The sequence below is a fragment of the Pimephales promelas genome, chromosome 17 (genome assembly GCF_988280905.1).
Source record: "Pimephales promelas chromosome 17, fPimPro1.hap1.1, whole genome shotgun sequence".
Lineage (NCBI taxonomy): Eukaryota > Metazoa > Chordata > Actinopteri > Cypriniformes > Leuciscidae > Pimephales > Pimephales promelas.
Window position 1 is genome coordinate 27,851,581 of NC_142785.1, and position 26,310 is coordinate 27,877,890.

Genomic DNA, 26,310 nt, shown 5'->3' on the forward strand with positions numbered 1-26,310 from the left:
ATTAATTGCATTCCCGCTTTAAAACAATACGAACGATATGATACCCCAGATAGCAAACTGACATTGAATTAACGTGGAAACATGACATCGAAACAACGTTGATCTGGCATTGTTTTGCTCATCGAATTAACGTTGAACCAACGTCAGACGCGTTATTCTTCAAAACTAAAGGAAAATCAACTTGAAATCAACGTTGTTTCAACGTTAGGAAAGCAAACCAATTGCGTCGTCTTTCATTTAGCTTTGAAGAATGCCGCGTCTGACGTTGGTTCAACGTTAATTCGATGGGCAAATCAAAGCCAGATCAACGTTGTTTCGATGTCAGTTTGCTGTCTGGGACGAAACCAGTAGGAAACACAGCAACGGCGATGATTAGCTTCTCTTCCATTTTCTTGGTAGGAACTAATGTTTTGGAACCAAAGTGTGCATTGAATGTTTCTCCGGAATCAGCCAGCGTAAAGGACGTCTATATTCTGATTGGTTGCTGGCGTTTTGCCGCTGAACCGCGTCATAGCTCATTACCGTAAAGTTGAGCTTCTTTCAACTTTCTGATTTCTGACGCTCAAAACGCCCAAAACGCGACGCAGATGAATTTGACGCTCCTTGCAGCTGAGAAAAGCCAGCTTCCATTGAAAATGAATGACTTCCGGTCGCTTTGGAAGCTCAAGTCGGTGGCGGTGTGAACGTACAGTAACAAAACTCTTCATTGTTTATAGAAACTGCATATTCTGTGTTATAGTCAGAAGACTGAAGTGCAAATTTATGCAAATTTTCATGTCTACTCTGATTACATTTTTTTCTGTAGTGTCATGATGCTTTTATTATAGTTTATTGTGATTATGTAATTATTATTGTGAATGTACACTCTTGCCACAAATAAAGCCCAACTTGTTCCTGAAAAGCTCTGCAGGTTTACACTGTCCCTAGACAGGTCATGCAGTGAAAGTGGCTGTAATTACAGGGAGAGCTCATTACTTTATAGTCATTATCAACGGGTCATGACACCTCAGTTGAGGGAAGAGCAGCTGGTAGCCAGTGCTGAGGTCCAGCCCAGAGCTGCTCAGATGACCCACATTCCACCTGCCTTCTGGAGACCATCTCCATCCCATCAGGAAGACCCCACAGACAAACACCGAGCGAACAAAGCTTCCCCCATGGCTAAAGCAAGCTGTTACGAATCAGGGAGAGGACCACTTCATAAACAGGAGCATTAGCATATAAGGAGGGGGAAATGCCAGTTCATCAGACCCCCTGGCACTCCTAAATGGCCGATAAGGGCTCGCCAGCGTCCCAGAGCACAATTAACGCAGAGAGGAAGAGAAAGTGTGTGTAAGGATGTCACCTGGGTCTCATGGCCTCAGGCAGAGGAGAGTCCTTGTCGTTATCTGATGGATTGTGTTTGGGTGTGCGTCGGGAGTTTTGATCCAGTGTCCTTTCATTAATTTATTTTGTCCCTTTGTTCTGAGGGCAAGTGGCGGAGGACAAAACTTGTAGTTTTGTATTCACTATATTTTATTTAGCATCCTCATTTTTATACTAAACTGAACTCAAATAGCACTGAGAATTGGGTAAGAGAGATGAAACCATGCTGATGGCCTGGGTCTGTGTTGGAGCAGTGAGTTTGACGTGATTAAACTCGAGGTTCTGTGGGGTGCCGAGTCCGACTGGATCGATTCCATTCCTACAGCTTCCAAATGGGTTTTTGGGGTGCGGACTGATGGGGCAGTGAACCTGAGGTTACCCCGTGAGTCCTAGAGCTCCTCCTGTTCGATTTTAGGGGAAAATCAAGTCCATCGGAGACGTCCAAAAGATTTCTTAGGCGCCGAAATAACACCACAGACAGTTTAATCATGGGGAAATCAAACTGTGAGTTGTGAAAAATATGATACACCGGTGTTTTGCCAGTTTATCTATCATCTTTGTACTCTTTTAATAAATTTTATAACTATATCATATATCTTTTACTTTCTTTTACAGTATTACTTTTTAAATTTCCCTTACTTTTTTGTGATTATTTGATTCCAATCTTTGAATTGCATAGTGTGAGAAATGTGCTATATAAATTAACTTGCCTTGCATTTCATATATTCTTTCTTTATTTTCTTTTTCTTTTTCCTTCCTATTTGTTTCTTTTCTATTCATCCTCCTTCTTTCCACTTGTTTTTTTATGTTGTATTGTATTACCTTATAATGAGATAAAAAAAAAACTTAGGTTGTCAGTTTAACGTTTATTTATAAATTAATAGCATTTTTTCCCACTTTGTGTGTATGTATATATTTTTTTGTATATATATTGTGTGTATGCACATGGATGGATGGATGGATATATGGAAAGATAGAGATATGGATCAATAGAGATATAGTGATTAACAGCCGTAGTATAAACACAAAATCTGAAACTGTCCAGTTCCAAATAAGTGATTTGCAACGAGCCCCTCATGCCATATAAAGGTCACTAAACATGTAATGGATGGCCTGTCAATAGATCAATCCTGTTATATCATCAGTTTAAACTCAATGGGATATCATGAGTCAATGAGATGTCGCCAGATTGACAGTGAGTTCATATAAATACAGTCAATAGTATAGGTAACACATTAACGGGACCATTCTTCACGTGATTCTGGATGAGTCGAGGGAGGGAATGAACAATCCGCACAGCTCCAGGTGCTCAATCAAACGTGCTTTTAACGACGTGAGGTCTTCCTGCTGTCCTTGAGTTTACAGACTCACTTATTTCTCTATGGTTCATGACCCTGATAATATCAGTCATCAGCTCCTCACCGCACGGAAGAACTCGTCTGAAAGCCTGTAGGACCCTGTAGTGCCTCTTCTGTTACATCCCGTTAAGAAGAGCGATAGTGTTCTTCGTCAATCCTCCTCCTCCTCCTCCTTCGGTCCGTCAATGTTTCTCTGTTGCTGCATACAGCTGCTGGTCTCTGATGGAGAGCCACACTGATCGGCCGCTAACTGCACTTGCTAAGTCACTGCACTGACAGATGGGAGGTGTGTGTTTATATGTTTTCTGTAATGATTCATAAAATTTAGTTTTAAATGTGTGTTGTTTACTAAAGTAAGTGTTTGTGCATAGCAACTCTATATAGCATATGCACAAATGTATCACATACCTACTGTATATATATATATATATATATATATATATATATATATATATGAAGAGTTCAGATGCAAAAGCCTCTAAATGCCATTTGAAATTTTCTTCTTTAATGACGATTTTTATCAAACTTGTATATTTAAGTTCAGTAATTTCACTTAAATAACAATTAATAGGTAATTATCATTGCCATTTAAGTGAAATCACTGAACTTAAATATACAAGTTTGATAAAAATCGTCATTAAAGAAGAAAATTTCAAATGGCATTTAGAGGCTTTTGCATCTGAACTCTTCATATATATATATATATATACACATTTTAGATGTTATTTTATGTAAAGCTGTTAAGAAGTAGCAGTTAAATGAATAGCATAAAATGTTTATCTTGCAGCGTACCATAATTATGAAAATGAAAAGCAATTTCACTAATTTCAGCCTATTAACCCCCTGCTAAATTTCATGAATTTATTATAGTATTTAGTGTGTCTAGTCATTACATATCCATTACAAGCTCATGGGTATAACTTAGTTCATGGTGTATGCAAATAATTGTTTATAAAAAGCAGAACACATTTACCTTTAATTATAGATTTGCACTAATTTCTGCCTTTTTATCCCTCTCGCTGACGGTTTTACTCAGTTTTGATTACTGAGTTTTATTATTAGTTGTAGTGTCGTTTGGTCATTTAATTTACATTACAAATTCATTCTGTATGAGAGCAATTTAGTTCTTGCTTCTTTGTGTACGCTGGTGTTTATGCATAGCAACACATTAATCTTGCGTCGTAAAGCATTGAATATGAAAATGAAAAAGCATTTGCATGCACCAATTTCTTGGCTTTTACCCCCCTGCTGACTTTAACAGATGATTTAATTGTATTATAAATCGTAGTGAGTTGTCTGGTCATTAAATTTACAACAGAATAATTAAAAGTCCTTCTGGAGACAATACCATCTGTAAATTTGTAAGTATGCCTCCGTCTGAATAGCATAGGAAGTATAATCCTATCTGCACCCGAGTCTGCCCCTGGGCTGATGATCTGTTATCAATTATCTCTTCCCAAGTTCTTCTATCCTCCTCCTATCATGGGTGCCCGACCAAACATCCTTGTCTTTTGATTAACGCCTCTCGTTCTTTTCATGCCCTCTCTTTCATCCCCCACTTCATAGTTAAACATTTCCCTCTGGTGCCATGTGGTTGTTTACTTCCTGAAGTGATCAGCTTCATCCTGTGCACAGATTTCAGAGCCCAGGACCCAGTTCTGCAACTCTATTAAAGGGATAGTTCACTTTGAAATTAAATTTTGGTATGTTTTAGCTTACCTCAAGGGCATCCAATATGTAGGTGTGTTTGTTTCCACAGTAGTTTCAATTTTGATATTTTTGAGGTCAAACCGTTCTTGTCTGTCAGTCACATAATGCAGGTCACCACCTCAAAGAGTATCCACAGAGAAGTCCAAATTAAAAATAATTTAATGACTCGTAAATGTAAGTACACATTGATTGGTGGTGACCATAGACCTCCATTATAAGATGAACGGTTTGACCTAAAAATATCAAAATTGAAACTACTGCGGAAACAAAGACACATCTTGGATGCCCTTGAGGTAAGCTAAAACATACCAAAAATGAATTTCAAAGTGAACTATCCCTTTAAGTGTCCTTGCCTTCATGGGGGCACCTGTTTTTTCCTGCTCCTTTAAATAATCGAGCCACTTAATGTTCATGGTAAAATAAACAAAATGTTAAAATATTTTCATCTCAGAATCTGTATTGACATTTGTATAGCCAAACCATTTGCTACAATGAGAAATTGTGCCATTTAAAATATAAGTAGTTCAAATAAACACATTGCTCGTTCACATCGCTTTATAAACCCACTCTGCTCTTCTCACATCTCTCTGCATGTTCTATTCCTTTATTTGCCTTTCCTCCCTCCGTTTCACTTGACCTGTGCTTTAGGTTTAGAGTGCAAGCGGGAACCAGCACACATGGTTCAGCACTTGTTGACCTCTCCGACCCCAGATGCTGTCCAGATGCGGGTCAGTGCATGTGTGCTGGGTTTTGTCCGTGTGAGTTATAGCTCAGCGTTATGAACTGAAACCGAACGGGCCAAACTAAGACTCCATATAACAGACTGAACTATATGTCATGACATTGCTGGAGGATTGCATTGCAAGCTCCTTTCCTTGGCCTGACCAGTGAGGGATGCATACTGACCAAAAACCAGACAGAAATACATAGAAAGAAAACCGCAGGGGAGCAAGTTGCCAATATTCTGGCACTCAAAACATCAACTGCTCTCAGAGTAATATAATTAAACTCTAATGTTGTTTACCAGACACATAATGGTTATTTGATGTCTAACCCACTTAAAAAGGGAAAGGTTCTCTTGATAGTAGAATAATCAATATTATCAAGACGTAATTGAAAACGGTCATGAATGTAATAAGCAATTTCATTTGATTTATTCATTCGACTGGCACTTTTATCCAAAGCGGCTTAGAATACATTCAGGATGAGATTTATCTGTGTAGGTGTTTCATGAATTAAATCGTGACCTTTCTACTTAAATTGATTGTTGATTGCCTCAAAAATCATGTTGACTCAATCCTCATTTTCTTAAAAATAATAAAAAAATAAATAAATAAATTAGTGAGGCGCACAATGGAAGTGAATAAGTCCAATTTTGGGAGTTAAAAGCAGATATGTGAAGCTTATAATTTTATACTAGCATTTTATTAACATTCTTCTGTTAAAACTTGTAGTAATACTTGTAGTATTTGAGGTCTAAAAACACTCAGTGAAAGAAAATAGTCAGACATGGGAACCGAGTTGGATGCAACTTTACACAGAAGTGAAACAAGTGATTATTTCCATACTAAAATCATATTAACATGCATATTTATTGTACATCTGGTCAGTGGAATATTTTTTTTAATATAATGAAAATCAGATACAAGTAAACATGTATTTTTGTTGTAATAAATATATTATGCCACAAAATGCTGTAGATTGAGCTTAATTTTATACTGTAAAAAAATATATATATTCAAGATTTGTTATCACAACATTTTTTTCTTTTGTCAAATCAACTTAAATAATTTATTTAGTTGATATGACTTACTATTTTGAGTTTCTGATGATCAATCTCCTTCATTGTATTAACTCACTTTTTCCAGTTCAACTAAAAATTTTAAGGCAACCAGGTTACTTACTTTTTTAAGTTGAACCAACAATATTTTTTCAGTGCAGAATATTAATTTCATGCTGCTTTCATGCAACACCATGTGTGTGAAGCAACCTGAAGCAAACAAATATTTTATTAAACAATTTCAAAAGGGTTGCTATAGGATCTCTTACTGTTAATTCTAGGTTGAGAATACAGGCCTAAAAGTGCTATCTGGCCGGGCCGTATAGGAGAAGTGCTCGGTGTTCATGTTGTTATAATTTGACGGCCAGGTTTGAATGGTCCCTGAGAGCTGTTCTGCCTGCACTAACAGAAATAAAATCTCTTTAATGGCTGACTGTATCGTTTACCCTCATGAACCTGACACAACCTCCTTCATTCTTGTAGCAAGTGCAGTAAAACCCAATGAAGCAGGGAAATATGTTTACCATATGGCCTTTGATTGTTAGAGCTGGGGTCAGAGGGCAGAGAAAGGACACACAGAATTCTCCAAGAACCGCCCTGAAGTGTGAGAACACCAACGTGTGAACATTATCCAGACATAGGAGTGAAAAATGTCGGTTTGTGTGTGTAAATGTTGGCTTGAACATTGACCTTTACCTTTTAAGGTAGATAACACGGAGCAATTTTTTTTTAAAGGAATTGCTTTCTGCACAATTACAGATAACCTGATTAATACATACAGTAAATTATACATATTAATTCAAAAATATTATTTAATATTGTACTTGTTATTTTAGATATAATGATACAGCAATTCAAACGTTCTAATTATTATTGCAAATAATATGTAATTATATGAAAATGCAATCCATGTTACAGACACAATGTGCTTTGTCTTAAATCTATGCCATACACTTACTTGAAGTATGTTTGTTGGTATTTGTGTTCTGATAACGCCCCTCACGCAGAGTGTTAAGTGCTGGCAGGAATAGGAGGTTACGTTGTCCGATTACTGCATTAATCTCTGCTGCTGCGATTGCTCTCCGTGGATTCTAGATTAATGGTGATTGGCTTTTTCAGGGCCATAAGAGCTCAAACTGTGGTCTGATAATTAGGTTTACTAATCATGCTTGCATTAGCCCTGACCTTTCACCTCCTCCTTTTCTTTTTCTCCTCCTCTCTCTCCCACATCATCTTCCCATTGAGTCTGAACCTGTCATTTTTCTTATCTAAGTCCTTAGTTCTTTTTTTTTTTTTCAAATGAAAATTATCATTTACGCATTTGGGCATTTAATGCCATGAATAAATCAGAGAGATATCTTTCAGTAGGCCTGTGGATATGGAAGCTATTTCTAAGTCATTTATGCAAGGTTGTTCATAATAAATTACCGTATGGAACAATGCAGTTGAATTGAAGTTCACTGAGCTGATCAGTAGGGGGCAGTGCACCTTATGTTCTCAGTTGGAGACCCCCCAAAAATGGTTTTCTTAGCAAGTATTAATGTATTATTTTTCAGTTATAAATATTTAAAAACCTTTGAAATAATACCCATTTGCTCAAGAAACTACACTACAGGAGAGATTAGGATTTGTTTTTAGAGAATCAGTATTTAATAGTGCTATAGCAGATTTTTAAAATGTATTTCAGTGTACAAAAAGAGAAATAATCTTCTTGGGGAAAATACACTTTTATTGAAGATACAATATTTAAGATGTAGTCTATGAAAACAAGTTTTGGCTTTGGATACAGTGAAGTAAATGTACCTCATGTATTATTTTTATTTAGACTACATATTTACTTTTATTTACCATAAAACAGGACTAGCAGTGATCACCATTTAAATACTTTCAGTCATGTATCTCATCACTTCCGTTTTTTGGGCGTTTATTGCAAAGACTCACCCAATAATCAAGATGGACTTGAAGATGGGCTTCCAATTGGGTAAAAAATGTGTTTAATATCCTATTGTGTACAAAAGTTACATGTTTGTTGATGATCACTCAATCTTCCATAGCTTGTGGAATATCTTGAATATCTGAATGTTTTCAAGATGATCTCTTGTGTGTGACTTAATTAATTCAATCGTCCTCATGATACCCTGTGTTTTGTCTCTGGTTGGTTGTAATTTAGCTGGCATGGCTCCAGTGTGATTTGCTCCATATGGCAGTGTGAGATTCCTATCTCTCCCGGCTCAATGTGGCTTGCTTTGAAATCTAAGAGCAAGTGGAGGTATGTTATGGCCTGATTCAGTGGCATGCCAACGGTGTGTGTGTTTGTGTTCAAGCTGGCATTATTCACACCTCAGAGAACAATGTATAAGGACAGAGACTCCGACCCACAATCCTTCACTTGCAGAAAACAAGCTATATAATGGAGATGCTGGGCTACATTTTTGGTACAATATATGTGAGTATGTGGTTATAAGTTGCAAGGAACAAAAGAGTTCACTTTATTTTTCACATTAAAGTTTTACTTATCCTCGGGCAGTTTTCCATTATAAAAATAAATGTCGGCCTGAATGAAAAATCTATAATCTTTTGTTCGTTTTTAGCTAGTTTTAGTTTTAGACAATGTGCTGAGCATCAGAATGGGGAAGAAAGATAATTGAAGTGACTTTGAGCATGGCATGGTTGTTGGTGCCAGAAGGGCTGATCTGAGTATTTCAGAAACTGCTGATCTACTGGGATTTAAGCACAACTGTCAGAGAATTGTCAGAAAAAGAGAAAATATCCACTGAGCTGCAGTTCTGCGGGTGAAAATGCCTTGTTGATGCCAGAGGTCAGAGGAGGATGGCTTGACTGGTTCGAGCTGATAGAAAGGCAACAGTATCTAAAATATTCACTTGTTACAAGCGATCTCTGCAGAAGAGCATCTCTGAATGCTCAACATGTTGAATCTTGAAGCAGAAGATCACAGCGGTGCCACTGCTGTCAGATAAGAACTGGAAACTGAGGCTACAATACACACAGGCTCAGCAAAATTGGACAATAGAAGATTGGAAAAACAGTGTCTGGTCTGATGAGTCTCGATGTCTGTTGCGACATTCAGATGTGGCGTAACCAACATGAAAACATGGATCCTGTCTTGGATCAACGGCTCAGGCTGGTGGTGTAATGTGTGGGGATTATTTTAGCACACTTTGAGCCGCTTATTACCAATTGAGCATCACAAATGCCACAGCCTACCTGAATATTGTTGCTGACCATGTCTGTCTTTTCAACGCATTCTCATCCTAGGGCGTCATATAGTGACGCTTTTGAAATTTCAATCCAACACACATGGCACTCTTGTCAATATAACACACAGTGCTTTGTTTGGTTATGGGTAGGTTTAGTTCTGGTGTAGGGTTAGGGTTAGACCACTAGGAGGCGCCTTCTGGCCCATATATATCTGCGTCTCATATTGATGCTAAAGGGTGCCATGTGCGTTGGATGTAGACGAAATGTCAAAAGTGTCAGTATATGACGCCTTGGGATGAAAATGGGCTGGTCTTTTCCACGGTATACCATCTTCTGATGGCTACTTCCAACAGGATTATGCACCAAGTCACAAAACTCAAATCATTAAACATGACAGTGAGTTCACTATGGCCTCCACAGTCACCAGATCTCAATCCAATAGGTCACCTTTGGGATGTGGTGGAACAGGAGATACACGGATGTGTAGCTGACAAATCTGCAGCATTTGTGTGATGCTATTATGTCAACTCTAAGGTTTCCAGCACATTGTTGATATGTCATGAAGAATGAAGGCAGTTCTGAAGGCAAAATGGGCTCCAACTCTAGCTAGCATGGTATACCGATGGAAGTCTATGTCGTAACTTTTTCAACAGCGTTAAGACTTGTTTTAATTTATTTATTTTAGTTTTGTATTAAGCTCATAAAAGCACAACAAGCACCATACAGCATCATGTAGTCCACGTGATGTTTGTGCTATTTTCCAAATCTTCCTGAGCTGTTTTAGAGCTTTATGTAATTCAATTTAAGTTGTTGTTCATTAAAATCTTGATCGAGCAACTTTGATATTCCGTTTGGAAAAGTTCATTTTTGGTTGAACTATTCCTTTAAGAGAGTGTCTTTGTCACTTTGCCTAATTCATCATAGTTTGAGTGTTAAACTGAGGAAATATATTGTCTGTCTCATCACCCCTGAATGCTTTCCTTTCAAAGCCTTTATTATGACCAGATCGCCTGTTCTCAAGCATTAGCATGATTGAGTATGATAGATGGGACTGAATGGGTTCGATTTAGTCTGACACTCCATAAGCGGCGAGTGTTTCCTTCATCTGGACACCATGATGGACAGACTCCAGTGCAGAGGGCAGATCTGGCTTTGATGACCTTCAGCCTGGTCTTGACCTTGAAACCTCTGCGATCGGGCCACTGGGGGGCAAATCTGGTTCCTCTGGAGCGAAAGGCCTTTTGTGACACCGAAGAATGACGGACGGAGGAGGAGAGAAAATAAAACAGCAGGTCTGTTCTGACCCTGGTGGAACGCTGCCCCGGGGAAGGCTTGCGTCCAGACGTGTTTCTAGGGTACAGCTCGTGGATGACCTCTGGGTGAGGAGGGATCAGGTTCTAAACAAGCACACGCATATTGCGGGATTTATGAAGCCGCTGGGGGACTGAGGCAATGGTGCGAGGGTCACCTTTAATAGGAGGTGGTGTGTGTGTGTGTGTGTGTTTGTGTGAGTGAAAGGCCATGTTTGTGCATTTGTGAAGGGTCAAGGGGGTGTTGTTCCAGATTGTTTGTAGGCATATAAATGTGTTTATGCACTGACATGTGCATGTATATGTTTGTGTTTGTTTTGGTTTGGGTTTTTTTTTTTTTTTTGGCTCGATGTTAACATGCAGATTCCAAAATGTGAGTAAATAGGCCTTTTGGCTAGTAAATGAGGCATATCCTGGCAGTTGGTGAGTTCATACACTCTCCGAAAAAAAGGTACAAAAGCTGTCACTGGGGCTGTACCTTTTCAAAGGGTACACTTTTGTACCCAACGGCTGCATATTGGTACCTAGTGGTACACATTAGCACCTAAAATGTACATATTAACACCTAAAATGTACATATTAGTACCTAAAATGTACACATTACCACCTACAATGGATATATTAGCTCATGAAATGGACATATTAGCACTTAAAATGTACATATTAGGACCTACAATGGACATATAGCTCCTGAAATGGACATATTAGCACCTAAAATGTACACATTAACGCCAAAATGTACTTATTAGCACCTACAATGTACATATTAACACCTAAAATGTACATATTAGTACCTAAAATGTACATATTAAACACCTAAAATGGACATATTAGCTCATGAAATTAACATATTAGCACTTAAAATGTACATATTAACACTTAAAATGTACATGACCTAAAATGGACATATTAGCTCCTGAAATTGACATAGCACCTAAAATGTACTTATTAGCACCTAAAATGTGCATTTTAACACCACAAATGTACATAACATTAGCACCTAAATTTTACATATTACTTAAAATATACATATTAGCACCTAAAGTGGAAAAAAGTTTACTTTTTGAAAAGGTACAGCCCCAGTGACAGCTTTTGTGCCTTTTTTTTCTGATAGTGTATCACATTCAACTAAATAAATCTGACTAAATAAATCATCTGTTGTTTCTACAGTATCTCTGATAAATTTGACCATTGTAAAATTGTAAAATTTTTCCTCTTTCTCCATAAGATATATATATATATATATATATATATATATATATATATATATATATATATCCTTCTGATCGAAACTGTGTTCTCGTAAGCCATTTCCCCCTCTCAACTATCTCTCTTTTTTTAATTTACATCAAAAAAAATATTAAAGCTACAAATTTCCTGACCTGATGATGCTTTGTGCAGGTGAGAGCCAGCAGATGGTGGTTTCAGGCAGAAAATAACCCCCATCCTTTGCCTTAAAAAAAGGCCCCATTTGCATTTCATGAGGTTTAATTGTGTCTCTTTTCCCCCGGTCCATGGTCCAGCGATGCTATGCCTGTCAGAGAGCGCTTCAGAGCCATGAAGGAGGCCTGATAGATTAAGGTGAACCTTCTGTTTGCATCCTTTCCCATTGTGTTCCAGAAATTAAGGAATATTATCTCCCTGAAGACTGGAGAATGGATAGCGGAGGCGTTAATGACATTGGGTGGGTAGAATTAAAGTGTTGAGACATGGGCGGGGGGCAGAGGAGACTGAGAGGGACACGATGGATAATGTCATTATTTTGTAGTCTCGTTCTTGACCCGGAGGACGTAAACAATTACGGTGGTGACAGAGGAGGGGTATATGGGGCATAAACAAAGCTTGTGCTGTCTAAAGCTGACAGGGTGTGTTTACTATCCTGTTTTTTAATCCTACTGTTTTTTTTTGAGTGTATGAGACCTTTTCAGCTAGGTTTTTAACTTGTTTCTTCCCTCCTTTTAAGGCTTCTTGCAACAGTTAAATGTAGACAAAAGCATTTCATGTGCTTTCATTACCTTTTTTTTCTGTAACATTCAACATCTCCAGATCTTCATATAGGGATTTGGGCTTTTGGAAACAGGACGGGGTGCAGCAAATCATTCTGACAGACTTAAGTTGCAGGGTTTTGTGGTCACATACATTAATTACCATCATTATAAGATAAGACACATGGGTAATATTAATTTGTCTGCCTTACACAGACATTCCCAAGAGAGCCCAACATCATATGATTGCCTTAAATAGTCATTTTGAGTGTTTAGACCTATAATTTATGATTAAATAGAGCATGCGATTTGAGTATTTTTTAATTATGAAATTTAATTAAAGTATCCAGTTTAAATATATATATATAAGTGTAACCTATAAGTGTTAAATCTCAAGCGCTATGTAAATCTCTCAATACACATTGACCTCCTTCTGAATTGTTTTATTATAACATGTGAACAGGAAATTCAGCTGAAATTTCTTATAAAGTGATTTTATCCACCTTATTTCTCACGTCAGAGTGGGCGTGGCCATGTGTAAATTGTGTCTGGTTTCCGGTGTCATTGGCTTCCAGTTCTAACAATTCGTCAGGCTGCTTTCCTGCTTGTATATTAATATTGCAAAGTAGTATTTCTTACCATATCGTTCTAATGTATTGGCTTATTTATAAGCACACTGGTTTGTCGTGCAAACTTTGCTAGCACTTTGATGTTATTCTCGTTATTTCCCTATGAATCGAAAGTCTATCACAGAAAACCGTACCGAAAACAGCTTAACTTACTTCCGCGTTGGAATAAGGTGAATAAAACGCGTAAAACACTCACCCAGCAAACAAAGCCCAGCTAAATGAAGACTGATGATTCCATTGCTGATGATTTCAAATCGGTATAATTGGATGAAATGGACTGTGACACCTTATGAAATGGTCTGTAACATTTTCTTTCTCCTGCCTCTTTTCCTTAATCTGTTTTGTTCTTAAAATTGTCTTTTCGTTAGATCTATTTGTGGTAGAAGTTTATTGCAAGTTATCTTACAAAGTTATCCTGAATTTCACTAGAGGGCAGCAGTGCTTTGGAGAAGAAAAACTCATTCACAATCTGATGAAAAATATCCTCAATTCCTAATTTATTTGCTTAAACATTTGACTTAGTTCATAGTATCTTGTTCTATCTAGAGGTTAGTGATTGTGACCTGTATCAGATATGTGTCTCAGAATTTGAATGTGCCATTAAAAAGTTTAAATATGGCACTACAATTCGGTTTCTAAACAAAAAAGTGCAGTCATAGAGCTTAAAATATGCCCTTAGAAATCAACGTCAAACATGGCATGTATTAACTGCCATGGCATGCTGCTTAAAAGGGAATTAAATTAACGTATTGCAGTATTTATTTTGTCACATATTAACATGCACTATTTAAATTGCACCACTATGTGGCAGCATTTCCTGTTGGTTTTTTTTTATTTTTTTTTTTTATTTTTTTTAACATCAGTGGTTCTCAGCTGGTGCCCAGGGTTGCCCCTGGTTGCCCAGAACTATTAATTTGATATACATAGGCGCATATATATATATATATATATATATATATATATATATAATTTATTTTCATTTTATTTTATTATTTTCGTTTTTGCCATTGTGCTATCAGAGCCATTCCAGGGTCACAGCCCACCTCTGCTTCTCATACAATTGCATACTTTTTAAAATTAATTTGCATTTTTGCAAGAATTAAGTAAAAAGAGAGACCGTTTTCTTTTACGCAGTATTTCTTTTTAATAGCTTTTAATAAACACACAAACACAAGCTTTGAAAAGAGAGGCGAGTCAGAGGCACAGAGTTGGGTTCTTGTGAATGAACAGTCTTCATCAGAGCTCACACTCCTTCAGACAACTTACAGTACAGGTGTTTTCACAAATTAAATTAAATACAAAAAATATTACACTCTTTAGCCAGATCAAATTAATTAAACACTATTCAGATTTTTCTTCTTCAGGTTTTAGTCTTACAATGTCAAATAACAATTGCAGTCTAAATTGTGTTAATGTTGGGAAATGAGTACATGCAACATTTTTCTAGTGCTGGTCCCATGTCAGAACAGACCACATATTGATTATATATGGATATTTTTAAGGGGATTATCAATCACTGTATACAGAAATCCCTTTACACACAAGTTTTATTGCTGCTAAAATAAATACTCCATTGCAGCAAAGGTTTTTTGTTCAGTCACAGAAAAAAAAAATCAGAATGGGATTTAGTTAGACATTCATCAGATAAACAATATTCACTACAACCATGAAAACAGGCAACATGTTCTGCTCATCATAACAAAACATTTATTGTTTTCGGTGTCGCAGGAGAAGTAATCTAATACATGGTCCTCAGAATAGGCCCTTTAATTGTAAGTAATGGGTTGTTTAATACTATCACATGCTATTACAGTACGTTGAGAATTACTGTGAGTAGAAACAAAGCATCTAAGATGGTAGACAATGCAGCTTGTTATATTTCAAGTATTGAAAAATGTTTCCAATGCATGCAGGTGTTACGATGTGTCCACCATCATGTTGTCAGGGGTCAGTTCATAACACATTTTTAACCTAGCAAAACTGCCACTTGGATGCTTTTAAACGTTTTTACGGATACATTGCGTAATATACAAGAGGACTGTGAGCTGTCATTCTGATGCTTGGATTATTTAATGTTCCTTCATTTTATTTTTATTTTTACACTCATCGGATTTAAATATTTAAGGCGTTTACCTCAACTGTTTAATCATGTATGCCACGATTGTAATAACAGATAACATGATCAAACCCACACATCTGAATTGCATTTGGATTTGAATGTAACATAAGCAACATTTAATAAACTGTTTAAACAAATTACCGTCTTTCTCAAATCCTGCTGCTAATACTGCTCTTAAAAGTAACTAAATCCAACTAAAATCAATAGTTCCTAGTCTCTGTTTTTACTACATTTCCTCCATCACAATCTCCCAAAACTAAACTAATAACCCAGTGTTACTCAGAACACATTTTCTTTGTTTTATTATAAAATGAACCTTTTTGGCGAGTACTGTATATACAGCATTGTGTTATAGGCACAAGCACAATATATTCAATGGCATTTTGACTTTCATTCATGTTATGTCCTTCTAAATAAAGGCTAAATGGCTATTAGTTAAAGGAATGGTAAATAAATAGCACCATTTTTTTGTTGGAAAACAGAAAAAAAGCTTTCATAACTGCCGATCTAACCATGGTATTTTAGTTACTTCATCTATGAATTCTCAATGCATCTTCATTGAAAACACTTCATTTCACTGTCCCTATAATTTAATACATGCACTTTGGTTAAAATACATCAAAAACCTTTTTATAAGTATTTTTTGGCCGTATAAGGAAAAAAACAAAAGACACAAACACACATTATGGCTAATGATGCACGTTTCTGCGACAAACACGCTCTAGGCACTTATTAGCTAAAAGAGATACTTTGTCAACAGAGCAAACATAATACTATGTACATATATGTAAAAAGTGTTATAAATAGGTTTTAAACCATATATACTATATACATCTTCAAATGATGACAGTATTGAATATGTCTTTTCGGGGTGGCAGTGGGGTTGATTTTGACTGAGCCCCCGGGTAACGATACCGTGTGATTTCACTTCTCTGTGGATGCAGTGTGATACTTTGGCTTCAAAGCTGTATTTCCAGGCAGCGGCCATGAGAGGGCAGTGCCACCTCACTCTCGCTTTCTCAAGATGACGTAGATTAACCCGCTTATGAATGCCAGAGGGAAGGCTACCCAGGCCAAGATGTAGGAAAAGCCATAGGACACTGTCCCAGTGATCCACTCGCCGTTCATTACCGTATAAATGATGGCTCCACTCATAACGAAAAGACCTGGGGAGGGACGATGACAAGAAATATTAACTGTCTGGAAATTCAACAAAATGATTGTTTTTACTGTATAAAAATCATATGTTTGGAAACTCCAAGGTTGTTATTTCAGAATTTTCAGACTTCCATTTATGCTATATCATGCGTTTTATGACTTCACTACAAAGAAAGATAGCAATAATTAAGAATATTTGCAAAGTTTTAGCTTTGTAACTTTTATGTTTTTGAAAGGCATTCATTTGATCAAAAATAAACTAATATTGTGAAATATTATTACAAAATAAAATTACTGTTTTTTTATATATATATTTTAAAAAGTAATTTATTCTTATTATTATTTATAAAAGTTAATTTTCAGCATCATTACTGTAGTCGTCAGTGTCACATGATCTTCAGAAATCATTGTAATATGCTGATTTGCAGCTCAAGAAACATTTCTGATTATTATCAATGTTGAAAACAGTTGTGCTGCTTATTGTTTTTGTTTTTACGGTCACATTTGATCAATTTAATGCATCTTTCGTAAATTAAAGTATTTCTTTAAAAAAAAACATACAAACTCCAAACCTTTAAAATTTTTAAAGCTTTTTCATAAATTTATTTTTTTTACATCAGAAAAAATAGTTTTTAAGGCTTTTATGGTCAGGATATTACATTTAATATCCAATAATGTGTATTGTAATCATGGTCACCACTGAGGTCCCTCACTACCTCAGTATTGTTTTCCAAGGTGTATAATAAAAGTTGTGAAATAATTGCCTAATAATAACTAGCTGCAAATATTATGTACAACGCCAAGGTAAGCAACTTTCTCATCTGTGCTGAGGAGGCCAATCAAATCAACGAAGCTGGGAAATAGCATTACTTTTTACAGAAGCAGAGCATTAATTAACGGAAAACACGATTGTTGATTTTAACTGGTAAAAAAAAAAAAAAATAGTTGCAAGTAGCTTAACATTTAACATTTGACTTCCTTACTACAGTATAGAGATGTTAAACAACTGACATTAATAATATCCAAGGCCCTTTTCAAAGGTTTTTGATGAAAACATTCCAAGATTTTTCTCCATATAATGGACTTCAGTGGGAACCAAACGGTTACCAAATGATCATGTGCATATTGTGAATGCATTTTTTGGACCTCTGTATTTCAGCCTCTGTGTACGGCAGTGGTTGTAATAGAGAATCACGTCTTTCTATACTTGTGTAACAATTAACAACAAAAGACACTCGCAAAAACATGTACTAAGTAACAGTCCTCCAACTAATGTTGGCCTATAGTCTTGACTATGAAGTCTGCTCGAGAGGGAGGAAACATGACAAGGCACTTTCAGCACGTTCTTTTATGTCCGGCACAGACCACCTTCAGAGTGCCAGTCTTGACATTTCATCTTGTGGCAGCGGCTGTGTGTCCTGTGCCAACTCAGTGGGCACCTGTAAGTGTCTGGCTTTGTGCTGTTTACACCCTCGCCTCCCCTCTGACATTTAGCTTTCAATTAGTGTCCTTCCTCTCTGATGAGAGACGCAGATATGAACTTTAAAAGCCCTCGGTTTCAGTACGTACTGAAAGATCAAGCATTCATCTCGCCTCCAGAGCTATTCGGTATCCAGGAACAGTAATGATTTCTAATAATATTCCATCTTCATTACATCTCAAAGAGCCATTTCTAAGGAGAGCTATCGTTTTACATTAGCTGCAGTAAATTACCGTAAAACGCATCTTCCCGTATCTTATCTTTTATGTGTATTATTTACCATAAATGAAGAGAAATGCTTTGTTTTGGTGACCTTGCCTATTTTTAACTCCGCGTGCTGCATTATTTAATCTGAAGAAATCATAACTAAATTATCTGCAGGAAGTTTGCCTGTAACCGCGGTTGAGCGCATTAAAGGGTTTCCTGTGCCGTCTGTGGCTTAATGAGAGTTGACAGGACTCATTAGAGTAACGAGACTAAGGCCAAAGGTCTTTTCATCTAGCCGAATGAAAGCAGATTCACCTCCATAGGAACAGAGGAGATCAGTCGATGTCATATCGATGATCTTTTATTAATAAATGCTAATTGATCTCAGATCACCAGAGCCAACTAGCTCAAAAGCCTATACAAATATGAATTCTCCTTTGTTTCTACTGCGAGCACCTTGGGTCCATTAACACTGCATGAGTGTGTCAGCATGCTATGTCAACCTCATTAGCATCAAGTTGATCCACTGCATTGTTCACATGACGTCTCGATACTCACTAGCAAAGATCTGGAATGCTCCGGTGAGGAAGAAGCGTCCACCCTTCTGAAGTGTAAAGAGCTGGCAGAAGAACAGGAAGAGAGACAGGAAGCTGAAGATGATTGACAGGATCATAAGGGCTTGGACTGCTTGGATCCAAACTGAAAAACAGAAAGCATTTCAAAACATTAGTGCATTTACTTATTCCTGAATCCACTTAGGGCAGAAATAAAAACATTCGTTCTTGAGGAGGAGATGGTCATTTAAAATGAACAGGAATGGGCATTAAGCGGGTCGTTATCTCTTTTCTCATCTGCTATTCTCGATCGATCACAGCATAGTTGCACTTTTACGTTGGCGTGCAACTGGAGATATGTATTATTGATAACCACAGAGGTGAGTCGGCATTAGAACAACACCAAATATCAGTTCATAATGAATTCTTCTTGTTGCCAATATGCATTTAGGTTTTGATGGTTGTTTCGAAAGCAATGGTGAATCCAGGAACCCTTAATGCATTGTGCAAAAAACATAATGAGGTTTCTGTTCCTAAAAGCTCTTAGCAGGTTACCAGCACCTAATATCGATCCTTTTCTTGACGTCCCATGCAGGACACGGCAGCTCACAAGGAGCTCCATTAACTCTATATTACCTACATTTGATTGCTTTAAAAGCCTCCTGTGTGTCATTTTTAACCTGCATTAGAGCCATTCCACCCTTTTATATGTGTGGACAGCAGAAGGTAAATGTTTGCATAGTATTTTCAGAATAGCAGGAAATACTTCTTTCTTTCTTTAAAAATAAAACCTTACTGACCTCAAACTTGTAGACTGATTTGCAGGACATTAAGTTCTTAGCAAGCTTTGAGACAGGTTTGTGTGAGTTTGAGATTGATGAAGAATGCTGTGGCCGATGTTTTAGTTTAATGTTTAGCGTGTATTTCTGGCTCTTATGTACAAACAATTGTTTCTGTTTTAGAATTGTTATCCTCAATCGAGTTTTAATGCAAAATCTGTCAGTATTTACTCACTAGTTTAATTTCAAACATACATGACTTCTGCTGAACATGAAGATATTTTGAATTATGAAAATGCTCTTGACAATAAAAACTTGTTTTTTTTTATTAAAAAAAAAAATAACTAAAAGGGTGTTTGAGGAACCAAAAATGATTATTACTCTGATAATGTAGGAGATGCGTCGTTGATCTTTTTCTATCTCAGTCTCTACCTCTTCTGAGCCCAAGCAGTAATAAGTGGAATGCATGGGTTGTCCAGCATGTCTATTTCTTACTTAAGGGTCATTCCTGTAGCATCATGTTTCTACACCTCTCTCTCTCTCTCTCTCTCTCTCTCTCTCTCTCTCTCTCTCTTCTCATGTTCAGCTGTGTCTGTCTCCGCTTATAGCCACTAGAACTGTCAAGCCCCTAAAGCAGATCAGCCTACTACTGATTAAAACTAAATCGGAGCCAATACTATAGCCTTGAGAACAACCAGATCCTTTACTAGAGCCTAATGCAGACTGCAGGAAAATAATAATAATTTTAAGACCCTAATCTGATCTGCATTTTTTTTTTTTTTTTGCTCATATGCGACTCAGATCTGTTTTATCATGACAGTGTGAACGGCACAAACCACATGGAATCTGATCTTTTCAATTCTGAATTGGTCCACTTCCATACAGTATGTGGTCCTAAATCCGATACAGGTCAGATGTTTTGCAATCGACCTCAGTCTGAACAGTCGTATCAGGACACATAGTAACATTCATCACAACTCTGCGCTCATGGGAGTCGCTTCAAAGATTTTACTAATCCAAAGTTATCAAGGAAGGACAGTGGTGTGTCGGAGCTCATAAGTATTGCAGTGGTCGTATCATAAAGGTTAAAAAACTCTGCTCTCTTTTTTCGCATCCTCATCTTTTTTTTTTTTATTGCCTACGCATATATTAGCTGGCATTAGCGGCTGATCACACTAAACAATTGTGTAACCGCTTACTTTAATGTCCTTTGAGTTTACTTCCATATGACAGCGAGATGTGTGACGTCTTTTTATCATTCTTTTGCGCATGCGGGACAGTTGATCTGTTCACACTGGAATTTTGATATTGGTTTAAAAAAAAACAATGTGAACAGCTTTACAAAAATTACAAAAATCGCAATTGAGCACTAATGTAAACGTAGCCTGAGACACACAATTTACAATATCACATTGATTACATCCAGGAAAAGAATATCGTAAAACTTGATCAAGTCCTGGAAAATCTGGCCTACTCAAAAGCAAATACAAGATCATCATCTTTTTACTTTTGTTGGGAAGACTTGGTCATACAGTATGAATGCTTCAGAATTAGCAATGATCTCATTAACTGCTCAATCATAAAACGTTTTTGAGCTTGTAAATATCTCCGAATGGAAACAATTGTGGAAATGTTTTTTTTTTTATTATTTAGGCCATACGAGGAGACTATTCTAGTTTGCATCCATAAATAATACAAGGTTCTGCTGCTATCTGTGTGTTTACATACTGCACCCACACAATACAAATGATACAATAAATCTCTCAATTATCTCTCAACAATGGAGTAAAAATAGAAGGCACATCCCCTCATACAGTCCATTTACTCACTGTTACTAAGTTTTTCCTCAGTTTATCACATGAAGTAAACATTTGCAGTTTCCTGAAAAAAAGGTGCAGCTGTACTCATTTAGTGCTTGACAACACCCGATGTATTTCTGTCAGCAGTCATGCAGGGATGTGTATTTCAGGACAGAAGGTATCGTTTTTGGAAAGTGGAGGCCTTGTGTTTGCATTTAGAGGGGTATGTATGGTCCTGGGTGTGAAGAATGTGGCTTAACAGATGATAAATATGCACCGGGGAAACATATCACAGGGGTGCGAGTGTGTGCGCTAATACTAGACTGCCTTAACCCCCAGTTTGGTCCTCTATATCAGGATGATGAATAGGATTTCACGCATGCCTTAGCTGCCAGTGTTGAGTAGCTTCACCATGCCAGCTGTTCCGCATCACTCTTGGTGTAAAATAAATCCATTCAGGTAATATTAGGATGGTTTCGCGCTTGTTTTGTCCTCAGGTTCGATTTAACCCCATTGATTTGTCCCTGACCCTGCATGGATTGTTTTGCATTACACTTTGCGTCTATGTAATAGTAAGAAGAACATTTTCCCAGTTTGATTCACCACCAACATCTTATACTTGTTTTTGTCTTAATTCTTAAACTAGAGATTTGAAGAATTCGAGCAAAGAAAAGTAGGTTTGGGTAAATGCATTAGAAATCAATATTTTTTTTTTTTTTTTTTAATGAGTTTTGTTTATATGTTATAATGAGTTTTGGCTCATTTTTCTCCTAATGCAATATACTTTTAAAACTTTTAATATTAAAAATGTTTTTACCATATTTATATTTTAACATTTTTAGATTTAATACAAATATTTTCCATTCTAACTATTCTGTTACCTAATGTTGGCATGCATTATTAAATGTGTTACCTAAAACGTGAATCTAAATATTACAGTGACAGACATACACTACTGTTCAAAAGGTCAGTAAGATTAAAAAAAAGTTTTAAAATAAGTCTCAGCAATTCTGCATTTATTTGATCAGAAATACAGTAAAAACTGAAATATTAATATAATTTAAAATATCTGTATACTATTTTAATGTTTTATCATTTGTTGCATTTCCTGTGATGACATAACTGAATTTTCAGCATCATTACCCCAGTTTTCAGTGTCACATGATACTTCAGAAATCATAATATGCTGATTTTCCCCTCAAGAAACATTTCTTATCATTATCAATGTTGAAAACAGTTAGCTGCTTAACATTTTTTGTTAAAACTGATACATGTTTTCAGGAAAGTTCAAAAGAACAGCATTTATTTGAAATAGAAACGTACTTTTGTAACAATGTTAAAGTCTTTGTCACTCTTGATCAATTCAAAGCATCCTTGCAGTGCTGTACATAAAGGTTCACATTTTAACTGCTGTTGTTTGTGTGCAAGTTAAATGTCATCTAATTAAAAATACATTGCAAGTCATGCTCCAATAAAGCCCCTAAGACCCTATTTACAGCCTACAGATAAAAAGTAACTACAAATTACAAACTTTTAAATAAAAACTGCATTTTTTTGTTGTTGTTCACGGCACGTGAGCGAGCGCACGCAGGAGAGCAGGACAGAAAAGCCCTTCAGTATGTGCCCTCCCTGCACCACACCCTAAACAAACACAGCACATTATAGGTACTACGCCAACTGACTGAGAGCTATGAAATAACACAGCAAAGCATTCTGGTCCCGCCTCGTTTCCAAAGTGCACAGAGAGGCGTTTCTCGCTCGAAAACTATGACATCATCTCACCCTCTGACAACAGCTAACAGTGTAACAGTGTACTGATTGGGGATTTACAGTACTTTTTATGATTTAGAAATGCATAACTAAATATATTTTATGGCAAGATTAACTCAAAAATGACAACTTTAGTTTGTAGTCTCTCTCTCTTTCAGATTGCCTTCATTCCTTCAAACACCCTGTCGCTTTCATTTCAATTCGTGGGCGTGACTCAAATCACACTATGTTCGGCCTACGGCTCTCTGATGCTACGCCATCACACGGATCAGTCTAAATCTAAGCTGCTTCAAATGCTCTACCTCTGCCCCACCCCAAAATCTCTCAAACCTTGCAACCCAGCACTCTCCACTCCCAAACAAGGGGCCCGAGCTCAGCACTGGCAACCAGACTATTTATACAGTCTGCCTGAGCTGATGTTTAAGAGGGGTCTGTTCTGTTGTGGGTTGAAACTGCATGTTTGCATTCTCACCCCTAGATGGCAGTACCAAGGTTTGAGGCAGAGTGGTGGGCACACCCACCATAAAGAGTGGTAAATAGGCAAAGGGGCTTTGACAGTAATGCTAGGATCAAGCCCTCTGTGAATAACCTGCTATGTGTAACATACCAACAGTGTCTATTTAACCCTTGACAGAGTTTTAATATTATTGCACCTCAAATGTTTGGTTTCATCATACGTTCATTCTTAAATATAAAAATTTAGCAGGATCCTACCTCCAGTGTCAGCAGGGTTACATGCGCTACTGGTTGTTGTTGTGCAGTTTGTCCAGAGGTCTGAACTGCTTACGTTGTTAACAACCCATGCCTGTTAGAGGATGCAAATATACTCATTAGCACTAGCAGGGATTAAACATCCACAATATTCTCTTACAGCTGCTTTTATTCTGTGATTGGCAGGCTTCGACTTTAATAATTACTTGAAATGAGTTGCATAATTAATAGCTATCACATAATTTGTCATTTTAATATCAGATAGATAGATAGATAGATAGATAGATAGATAGATAGATAGATAGATAGATAGATAGATAGATAGATAGATAGATAGATAGATAGATAGATAGATAGATAGATAGATCTTTATTAATCAAATAAAAGAAACTGCAGAATAGATACTTACACTAACTATAGTGGACACGAAGAGCAGAACCAGTGCTGCCACATGCAAGATGACGATTCCCAGTAAGAGGAGCAGCATGATGTCCTTACGGTTCTGTACAAACACCAGAACATTTAATTGATAAAGTACATCAGTGAGTTAAAAGTTATAATATAGTCCTTCAAAATTGTTTTTGTTTTTGAGTTTAGGTGGGTATTATAAATAAATATGTAAAATATTTATTAATAAAATAATACATTATATTAGCCTATTGAATGTGTCATAGGAGTTTGAGTTGATAATATAATATTCAGTTTTTATTATCAAAAGCAGTTGGTTTTAACCAGTGCACCGAAAGCTGATTATATGGTACGTCTTGTAATAAAAATACAAGGTTAATGTTTTTATTAAAACTTTCGGTAGCACTTTATTTTAAGGTGACGTAGTTACCAGTAGCCTACGACATGTTCTTACAATAGAAATAGTAAATTATGCATAATTACAAGTAGCCTAACCTACCCCTGAAGCAAACCCTAACCGCAACTCTATTGTAAATGCATGTAGTTGATTAATATCACACATGTAACATAGCATGTAACTACGTCACGTTAATGTGACGTATTACACGTTACTACATGTTCTTATTATAGAAAAGTAAAATATGCATAATTACAAGTAGCCTAACTAAACCAAACATAACCCCAACTCTATGTGGTTAATTCATTACTACATGCATGTACAACGTCAACTTAAAATAAAGTGTAACCAAACTTTACAGGCTATTTATGAGCTATGTAGCTCGACCGACAATTGTAGAACGCAGTAGCTAGTTTACAATCAATTTTGGCACAAAAGAGTGTTACAACGAATTTGACATGGGAAAACGGATTGTTTTAGAGGCTGTAATAATAAAACAACCACAGTGTCCCTCTACAAAGTTAGATATCAGCTTATGGATGAGTCAGAGCGCCAAAGTGATTTAATTTATCCCGAAGGCAAGAATTAGGCAACTGTCTCCTTCTGATCCGCTAAAACAGTCATCATACTTTTGTACTGCAATATAAATCCAACTTACTGCGAGGAAAGAGAAAGTAAGTCCACAAAAATGGATGAAAACGCAGAAATGAAGTCGCGCCACTCGTTTCAAAAGTACTGCGTATTTCCAAAGTCCAGATCCCTGCGACTAGATCAACGTGCCTTATGGAGCAGCAGCTTTAAAGAGTCTCATTATGGAAGTACTACGCCCTTTTTCTTCGTTGCTACGTCAGGGCGCGCCCCTGTAACAGCTCCACGGCACAGCACACACTGTGCGTTAGAGCGCAGGAAAACCACACTCACGAGAGCTCTTAGTCATACACACTCAGGAGAGCTGTGTTTGGTTCTCATGGATACCAACGTGGATGAAGAAAATAGCCTATGTGCGCTATAGTTAGCCCATGAATATGACTATCACCCTTAAACTGGAATAATCTCTATCCTGTTTTGTAGTCTAAACCCATGGGTTATAACTAACAAACTTTAATAACACAATCACTGCTGTTTGACTTTGAACTCAATATTTTTTTACAAGGCAATAGAGCTAGTAGAAAGAGAGATAAATGTATCCACTCATACTGTACGTTTTTTCAGAAGTGGCTATTCAAATAAACTAACAAAAACAGTTTCAAGGCTTTTTTTCTTGGCTGATTGGGAAGTTGCAGAATATTATTTTTCCCCAGTTGTTGCTATAGGAATGAGCGATACAAACTTGTTAAATGGTCACTCTCTGTTCTCCCTAATACCGCCTGTGTGAAAATGAGTATATGCCCATTAGCTGGCCTCCAGGAATGTGCAGAATTCCTCTATGAGAGATTCCCCTCCCTTCCCCTCTCTCATCAGTCATCAAATAGTAAGTCAATTAAAAGAGGGAGGGCAGAGAGATCCAGAAAGAGTGTTGAGTGCTATTCCTGATATGAGAGATGGTGGTTAAAAGATAGTCTTGGAATAATAATG

At 36.9% G+C, this 26,310-nt stretch overlaps 1 protein-coding gene across 1 annotated transcript; it reads right to left on the reverse strand.

The window, feature by feature from the left end:
* Positions 1-16,349: 16,349 nt before the first annotated feature.
* Positions 16,350-25,532, reverse strand: pmp22b (peripheral myelin protein 22b). The gene is made up of 5 exons (XM_039665284.2): positions 25,394-25,532; positions 24,340-24,432; positions 23,934-24,024; positions 18,876-19,016; positions 16,350-16,638 (listed from the first exon to the last, which is right to left on the reverse strand). Exons 2-5 carry the CDS (start codon positions 24,415-24,417, stop codon positions 16,478-16,480), a joined length of 471 nt encoding a protein of 156 aa, XP_039521218.1. The 5' UTR covers positions 24,418-24,432; positions 25,394-25,532; the 3' UTR covers positions 16,350-16,477.
* Between the last annotated feature and the right edge of the window lie 778 nt (positions 25,533-26,310).